This window comes from Galeopterus variegatus, unplaced genomic scaffold, assembly GCF_000696425.1.
Source record: "Galeopterus variegatus unplaced genomic scaffold, G_variegatus-3.0.2 Scaffold14366, whole genome shotgun sequence".
NCBI classification, from domain to species: domain Eukaryota; kingdom Metazoa; phylum Chordata; class Mammalia; order Dermoptera; family Cynocephalidae; genus Galeopterus; species Galeopterus variegatus.
This window is the reverse complement of record NW_007740477.1, coordinates 8,460-18,039: the sequence shown is the minus strand read 5'-3', so window position 1 is coordinate 18,039 and position 9,580 is coordinate 8,460. Positions and strand designations below refer to the sequence as shown.

At 40.8% G+C, this 9,580-nt stretch overlaps 1 protein-coding gene across 1 annotated transcript; it reads right to left on the bottom strand.

Annotated features, from left to right (window-relative positions):
- Positions 1-287: 287 nt before the first annotated feature.
- Positions 288-9,325, bottom strand: LOC103581937 (short transient receptor potential channel 7-like). The gene is made up of 2 exons (XM_008563648.1): positions 9,104-9,325; positions 288-1,209 (listed from the first exon to the last, which is right to left on the bottom strand). Coding segments are annotated over exons 1-2 (924 nt in total). The 5' UTR covers positions 9,106-9,325.
- Between the last annotated feature and the right edge of the window lie 255 nt (positions 9,326-9,580).

The following is a 9,580-nucleotide window of genomic DNA, read 5'->3' as shown; positions in this document are numbered from 1 at the left end:
AGACAGAGATGTGAACAAGATGAATCAAAACCATGCAGGTGAAGCAATCAAGAAGCCTAGGCCCTAGACTGGGAAATAAGCACAGGTGATTAGATATTCTGATACTCCTGGGCCTCCTGGGGCAGAGCGGAGGCGTTCACACCAGAGCCACGATATAATCCTGCCTGCCAGTTGCTTGTCTTTTACCGTGCAGAGTTGTGCTTAAGTCACCCATTTACCACATTTACGTAGTTTAAAATCTTCCATCTAACGAGCTGCTTTTCCCTACACCTGACACAAGTGAGATGTCACCCTTCCTCCCCGTGACCCTGAACAGCAAGACCCCGAGGCCTCCACGCTTTCTTAGAGCAGCAGACAACCCCCTTTGCTGCGGAACGCACGTGGACGAGCCCCTTGGTCAGTCTGCCTGCAGGGTGGTGAGAGGGCGTTACCTTGAATTCAGTCTCAATGTTGGCCAGCCGGGCTAACTCGTTGCTCAGCTCCAGCGCTGTGAGGACAGGATCTTCGCTGGACAGGGACAGGTAGGCGGCACTCGCCAGTCCTTTGTAGGCGTTCATGCGGGAGCGCGAGTGGCTGAAGGAGTCCTTCCGCTGCTTCTCGGTGCACTCGCTGCACTTGCAGAAGTAGTCATGGGGCCGCTCGATGCGTGCGCCCTTGAGCAGCAGGATGTGCACGATCTCGTACTCCTGGCAGTGGGCCGCCAGGATGATGGGCGTGATGTCGTGGGAGAAGCGCGTGCCGTCCTCGTCGTAGGCGTAGAAGTCGTCGTCGCGCAGCTCCTGCTCCAGAGGGCTGAGCGTCAGGCGCTGGCCCTGAGCGAAGGCCGGGTGGTTGAGGATGGCCTCCACGATGCGCACGTAGCCCTTGCTGATGGCCAGCAGCAGCGCGTCCCCCACCCGCGCCAGGTTCTCCTTCTTGAGCAGCAGCTCCGTGACCTCCAAGTGCTCGTTGCCCACGGCCAGCTGCAGCGCGTTCTGCCCCATGTAGTCCACGCAGTTGAAATTGAGGGTCTTGGACTCCTCCAGCATTTTCCTGACCACCGGGATGTTGCCATACTCAGCCGAGTCCAGGAAGCGCTCCTCCTCGGGCGTCAGGCTGGTGCCCTTCTCGTTGAACATGTAGGCGGGACCGCGGATGGCCTGGCGGCGACCCTTCTCCCTCAGCGTCGTGTGCCGGCGCTGCATGTTTTTGAAGGTGCTGCTCCCCAACCTGTGTGGCAACAAGGCAAAGATGCTCGGTTACTTTTCCCGGGGCCTGCGGATTCCCCGGGGGCAGGGCAAACAAAAGCCGTTGAGACAAAGAATATCACGACTGGGATCTTATGAGAAATTATGAAATCTTATCAGAAATCATTGTCTTAATCAGTCACAATAATTAGTTGGAAGAACAGAACTGAGACCACCAAATAGGAAAGGGGGACAGTGAAGGCGGGTTGGTGAGAAATTGGTAAAGGGCCATAAAAAATGATTACCTTGTATAGTGTTGGATATACTAATGATCCTGATTTGAGCATCATGCATTGCACACAGGTATTGATATTCAACGCTGTACCCCGCAGATATGCACAATCATTTTTGTTTCAATAACAATAATAAAAAAGACAAATTGGTATACCTGAACTATTTTTTCAAATGGGAGAATACTGACTTTATACCGCTTGGGTGTAGGAGAGCTCACGGGTGGGTCCGGGTGGAGCGTCAGGGGAGGTGGAGGTATGGGGAGTGGTGTGGCTGGATCAGCGAGAGGGCTGTCTGTTTTATTTATGCTTCTGTAGGTATGAGCAAGTCACTTAACCCCTTTGTGCTTTAGTTTTCTGGCCTGCACGGTGTGGGTAACTTTTTGTGTTCCACAGGGTACATGGGGGATTAAAAGAGGTCACATGCATGTAGAAAGTACTCGGTCAATGTTGGTTTTATTCCATCCCCTCCCATCTCTTGATATGCCCAGTTCCCCAGGAGCAATGCCACAGAGCTGGTGGCCAGGGATACTGCTGCCTTTGGTTCAGCTGTATTGCTCTCGATGGGCCCCCACACTACGGCAGAACTGCAGCGACATGCAAGCATGACCACACACGTCTTTCTACATTTCATACTATTCTCTGTAGGGACCATGCTTTCTGCTCCCCATGCAGCTTATACACCTACTCAAGGGCAAGATGTGGCAGGGAGCAGGACTAGAGTCACTGCCACTTGCTGATGGCTGCTGAAGCAGCCTTCCTGAGGGAGTTCAGTTGTAGCTTCTTAAGACTGAAACCGAATTTTTATATGGATGAAAGAAATAGGTCAGCTTACAGGCTGAATTCACTTCTAGCTTGTTGCTCTTTACCATTGGGGCATAGTGTAGAGATTAATACTAACACTAATGATAATAGCAGTTAACATTTATTAAGTACCTATTATATGCCAGGCATTATACTAAGAGCTTCACATATATTAACTTGTCTAATTTTTGCATCAAACCTTCATTATCCTCTTCTCAGATGAACCTACTGAGAGAAGAGAGATGAAAGGCAGGCTTGGAAGTCAGCAGGCTGAGAGCAGAAGTCCTGCCTCACCTTTTTGCCAGCCTTGTGACTTTGGACAAGTTACCTAACCTTTGCTTGCCACAGTTTTAAAATGGCAGTCTAGAGACAATAACAGCTATTGTGTAATTTGAGCTCAAGTCAGGAGCTCAAATCCTCCAGCTAGCCTTCAGATCTTTAGCAGGTGCCCAGCTTCTAGTTCTCAGAAAATTGTAGAACAGAGAGGATGAACCAGACCTTCCAAAGCCTCTACCAACTTGGACATCTTATACTTTTCTGTTTCTCCAGTTGGTCTTACCTGTATTTTCCATTTTCCTTTTCTAATCTACCCCCACTTACACTATTCAAATAATATTAGAATAGCATAAATTTTAGCAAGAGCATATCTGTTCTAAAGAGTAAGTACTTGGAGGGTTGTTTGTTTTAACTATTTTTTATAGTCCCAGAGAATTGTCTTTTTGTTATTGGTTATGTCTCCATGCATAAAAAATACTCAGCATTTCATTTAAACCACATTTAAAAATAAGCAAACAAAAGTAATCACAGAGGAAGGCTTTTAAATTAAACCTACTGTTCTGAGATTTTTAAAGTCATTTCAATTATTCTTTTGAACTTTTGAATTTTGGGCTCCATTTAGGTTTCTACTCATTTTACTTTTTGACCTGTTCAAACTTCTTTGGTTTTAGCCCCTTGGGGGGCTCTATCTCTGGGATAAAGCAGAGACTGGAGGTCAGAGGTTGGTATTCTAATCCTGCCTGGAGCTGAGTCACACTTCCCTTGGGAAAGTTGCTAACCTATACAGTGGGGTAGCTTCTTCATCTGCAAAAATTATAAAGAATAATTATGGGAAACTCCTTCAGAAGGCAACTGTGGGTGATAAACCCTAATAGAGAGCTCTGCCCTCCTTTAGGAAGAGCATTTGAACTGCCATCCACTTTTATAAAGTGCATTTTGATGAAAGATTGCTGGGGAAAAGATCATCAGGATTCAAATTTATAAGCTCCTTCTGAGCCCATTTCTTTCAATAATGTCATTATTCCAGGGAGAGAGGCTGCTTGTTGGTACCAAAGGCAGACCATAGATTGGGAATCCCTTTACAGGAGAGAGGAATTCACAAATAGTGTGCAGGCATTTATTATTATAAGTTTTTCAGAAGGAGAGAGATGACTGAGTTGAAAGCTATACAGTCACCCCATGTATATTCCCCAAGGTTCGGTTTCAGGGGATGTAATGAGCATCCCCTGTCTTGGCACACACTCACAGGTAGAAGTTGAGCCCACAGAAGACTCATAATCTTTCTTATGGAATTACTCAGCCTATCTTGCAATAAGCTTCTACTCCTCTCAGGAGAACCTCTCTGGACTTAGCCATCACAATTCAACCTGAAAAAAGCAGTTTCCACTCAAGAGCATCTGAGCAGTTTGTTAGATATGAAACAGTAGCTGTTCTAGAAGAAGCTGGCACTACAGCTTGATTCCACCTCACTTTTCCATTAGAGGTCTGCTCAAGAGGGAGAACAGGTCAGTCTACAAGGTCAGGGTTACACAAGTATTACACAGCAACAATCCATGGAGATTAATTCAAAAGAAATATAATAACCTCTAAACCAAGTCAGAGCAGAGGACATTTCGCAAGGAACACATAAGTACCCAGTCTAAATTCAGAGTCCATGTGAATATCATAGATGCTGCAGTTTACAAACTTAAGGGATGTTCAAGCATTATTCATTTTTCTCACTAAAAGACAAAAACAAAACCAAACATAAAAAGCAATGTATTAGCAGTCTCACCTTGTAGGTGAAGAAACTGAGGCAGGTGAAGTAAAAAGACTAAACCTTAAGGCAAATAATTTCTGCACAAGGTTAGGGTATAGTATAAATCTTGACATTCTTATAATAATTACATTTTCTCAAAGAAAAATCTATGTATGTGTCTGGTACTTACTTAAGAAGTTAAAGTGCTTTTACCAGTTGATGTACATTTTCTGAATGACCTTGAAAGCAGACACCAAGATGTTATAAGAAATAAACAAGCCTCTCTTTCACAGCCTTTAAAACCTCAGCTTTGAGATACATTTGGTTGCTCACAAAATTGTCAATTCTGCTCCTTTTCATTGCAGATGAAACCTCATGAGCCTTCTACTCAGTGAGATTGCTTCCAACACGAGGGGCTTCACAGCAGACCCTTGAGCCATATGAACTGATACAGATAATTGATGGAGGCCTTTTAACCTCACTGTGGGCTTCTTATTAGCTCTGACTTCCTTCTACTTTGATATCCCTCTAATGATGCTTTTTAAACATTTATGCACTGATGAATGTATTTAGCAACCTCATTCTTGCCATTTATTCTTGATATTACAAATATTCATGCTTTGCGCATACCTGTCACATGGGTTAGAAAAAACCCACAAAAGATAACATGTCAGAAGGATAGAGTTATGTGACCCACAATAACTGGGGGCCAAAGCTTACACTCATGAATCAGATGTGTTGCCCTGCTGGGCTCTGGTGATCTTTCATAGTTTTAGGCCGATATTGAGCAAAATGATTTTCTCTAAAATGCAATTGGCATTTAGAAGCTCTTACTTTAGTATTTTTCTTAAAAGTGAACTTCAAATGCAAATGCATTTTTATTTGCATATGTTATAGAGATAATGAGTGATCAAACTCATCAAACACCTCAATTAAGATACTGTGTTTTTCATTTTCCAGAAATGCATACATTGACATTTGATGTCATTGGGAAGAAGGGTTCCAGTGGAAACAAAACCATATATGAGAGGAGGAATGATGATTATTAAACTCCCTCTTGATCCCTTGGTTGCTATTTTTATCAGGCTGATCTTACAGATGCATCAGCCAGTATGAAGGAAGCCACATATCAGTGATCTATGAAAAGTATGAATCTTGCACCCTAAGTCCAGCTACAAATGAGCATGACCATAAGCCTTTTGGGGGCAGGGATTGTGGTTTATTACTGATGAGGAAAAGGCCACTTGATCAAAATGTTTTTTAGAGATATTTGTTGTCTTTTTTCTAAAATTGCTACATGTATCAAAAATCATCTCTGTGGAAATTATGCAAGCTTGAAATCAATTCAGTCTGTACCATTTCCCAACTGGATGTAGCACCAAACGAAATCTAGCAGTGAGATCAGACACCTAGGAAAACCCAGTCCCGGTCTGTGTGTCCTTTCCCAAGTGAACATATTCTTAGTTTTGGTCCAGAGCAACAGTGATGAAATTGTCAAGTGATTTGGGGTCTTCTCCTAAACCTCAATTCCTTTACCAACATAAAGGGAGTCATAAAATTCATCCCTCACATTCCTCAGGACCACAGTGGAGATTAAATAATGTATACTAAATGCCCTGATACTATAAAGACTTATAAAATGTCACGACAAAAATGATCGAAATCTTACATATCAATACAGTTAAGTACACAATTACTTAAACTGGCTCACATTTTACTCTACACTGAAATACTCAGCTTATCTATTTTTCTAAATGACTATATGATAGTGATAGTTAACATATATTACACATTTACCATGTGCCAGACAGTGTGCTAAGTGCTTTATATGAATTATTGTTTTAAATAAATTATCATCTGATAAGCTTGGCTATTTTCCTAAATGACTATTTAATCATAATGAACATTTACTACACATTAACCATGTGCCAGCCACTGTGCTGAGTGCTTTATAGGCATTATCATTTTAAATGTTCATAAACTACTACATGATTTAGGTGCTATTGTTATTCCCATTGAATAGATGATGAAACGAGGATCAAATAAATTACCCACTTTTCCCAAGCTACACAACTTGTGAGTGGTGGACCCACCATTAGGAATCTAGTCTGTCTGATGAAAACTATGCTTTCTCCTGCATTTTTTCTAAGTTTCTTTAGACTGTAACTTTTTCCATTAGAGTTCAAGATCCTTGAGGGCAGAAGAATTACTTGTTTATGTGGCATATGCACCTGGTGCCCAGTATCCTGATGCCTGGGATATAGTGCATGGTCTAATAACTTAATTTAAGGACTCTCAAATACTTGATCTGGGTTGGTCGTTTAAGAAGACCAATAAAATCGAGGTGTTCATGTTTACCAGCATCCTCCTTCTTACAAATACAAGAGCTATATATTCTTATAACTACTATTTTCTATTTCTGACTGACAATTTTTAATATAAGGCATGAGTTTCAAAGTAAAACCAGCTTCCAATTAGGTCCATTATAAATGATGGCCCATAAGTTGCTCAGTAAGACAGCTAATAGCAGAGGATATAGTAAGTCTCTTGAGTGACTGAGGGAGAAAATTGAGGTATTTCCACTTCTTCAAAATACTCCTGAAAAACTTTACATAATTCCAAAGACATTTAACTTATTTCTAAATATCACCTTCCTTATTCTGTGGCTGAGGTGAGATAATTCATATAAATTACTTATCAGTTCCTAGTAAGTGCTCTAGTGACACTGGATATTTTTAAGTCTGATTTAGTTTATTTCAATTATATTAATTGTGGGTCTAAGGCACTCAAGTTTCCACTTAAGCTAGAGACAATAACTTGCTTTGTACCACATATATATTTTGAATAAAAGAAAAAGATGCCCACCTAATTACCTTGCAGTATGCATAGTTCATACACCTTACTAGTCAGATCCTACAGGAAACAAGCAAAATATCGCTCTGCTATTCATTATGATATGTTATAGTAGGATGTACTTTCCAAACAATTCCACTAATGTAGGATAGTTTGTCCATTGCATCTTGGTGTGAAAAATATTATCTAGTGTTTATGAATGTTAATAATGATTATATTAGTAATTTATTTTACACCAAATAACATCATTTAAGAAGAGATTGTTCTCAATATTTTCAAGGTACCCCATGTATTAATTATTAAAATATGACTAGTGCTTTGTGTGTGCTTCTTTTTCTTCTTACTTTTAAGATCTTTATTTGCCTATTTGTAACTGGGGAGTTATAAAACTGGATGTTTATATCTCATTGTATATAGCTACAGTTAGAGCTGAAATGGCAAGTTCAGCTACATTTTTTTTAAAAAAAGATTACTACTACTCCTATTAAATGTAACTATTTTAAAAAATAGTTAAATTTTAAAAAAAGAATTGTCTTGGAATAGTAGATATATGTAACCTATTGATGGTTTCATTGACTTCTGTGATAAAAGAGTCTGAAATGAACATTTACTACTAGGAAAGTAAGAGAGATCTTTAAATTGTAAAACAAAAATACTGGAAAAAAGTAACATGCTAAATATTTATCTGGGGGAAAATGTTGATTGCTTTTACTAAGCAAGAGCTCCTGGTAGTTCTCATCTAAGATACCACATGTATTCTGAAATTAGCCTCAATGAGGATCCACATAGTTCTGATTTTTTCTGGGTTAATTACTGCCTAAAGGAGTTAGCTAGTCTACATGCTCCTAAGCTTAGGAGCAAGGTTTTTGGAAATAGATGTTTATGAAATTATAATTGTAACATAGAACCTTGGTAAGTTGTTAAATAATTGAATAAATGTCATCATTAAAAAGATTTTAGAGAGTAGATATGCATCATATCCATAATGAATATTCTGGATTTAATGTGAGTTCATTCATAAAACCGATGTGTGCCCAGTGCTTCAGAAATAGAACCCACCAGCAGGTGGCATTCTGAGGCAAAAATTCACTGAGTCCCACCCGACAGGGTCAATCACTATTGCCTCTTTCAAATTTACCATGAATACATTAAGCCTTTAAATTACAATTAATGGCAATAACGTCTTGATTATGTTTACTCACTCATACATAAGTGAGTTTACAACTTCAGACTTAAAGGGGAGATTCTGTGATCTAGAGTTTCAAAGCTCATCTCAAAGCCCTACCTAGATTACATCTCTTTTATTAAGAGCATATTTGTTATTTTGAAATGGGTATTTATAGGATACGTAGAGCTCGGACCGTACTTTCAACAAGAAAAAAGAAAAATAACAATCTCTTTTTGCCACCATTAGTTTTTTAATGGTGGCTACTTATTAGAATACAGCCACCTTCCTCCTCTCATCCCCATATTTATATTAATGTAAATACAACCACAAAAGCAGCAAATTAGAAAGCTCTCAGTAATAAGAAGAGACAACACACATACTCTTCTAGGAATAAAAGTATACTATTCCAGCACAAAAGGACTAGGCTACCAAATGAGTTGTCTATTTTTAAATGGTTTTGTAAACTTAGACTTTCAATAAAAGAAAAAGAAATTTCCCTACCAACTCAACAAATAAGAAAGATCTCAGATCCAGACTTAAACACCTAAAAATCTAAGCAATGCTGTACGGGGAGAGAGCTAATAAATAAAAGTTTAATTCCATATTTCAGCAAGAAAACAACCTCTACTGGAAAAATCAATATAAAAGAATCATTACAGCTGCTTACATTGAGGGTAAAATACGCAGGCTTGTCCCTCCTCTAGTGGACCGGGATCCGGTGCTGAGTCGCGAGAATCTGGCTCCCCATGGGTGGTAGCCGAGGAGGTGATGGAAAAATCAATATAAAAGAATCATTACAGCTGCTTACATTGAGGGTAAAATACGCAGGCTCGTCCCTCCTCTAGTGGACCGGGATCCGGTGCTGAGTCGCGAGAATCTGGCTCCCCATGGGTGGTAGCCGAGGAGGTGACGCTCTCCGTGGTGCTGAAGTGTAGGGCTGGTCAAGTGAGTGGAGTTGCGACGATGTGAAAGCGCGCTCCGCTGTTCTTTGTGTTGCAGTGGTAAAAACTCGCCTTACGAAGCAGACCCGCGCTACCGTCCTTTTCCTAATCTTGGGGAAATTTCCCAGAGAACATGACGGAGAAGCATCCGTGTGTGAGAATGGCATGCGGGGTGGTGATGTGTTGGTATAGTCCCCACCCCCTTTTCCAGACGTAGCTTTGAAAGGGAGGTAGCAACTCTGCCTTCTTACCATAGCCCTTCGGGATTTCTACTTGCCCCCTTCTCTGTCCCAGAATAGCACATAACACACACACACACACACACGCACGCACACACACACACG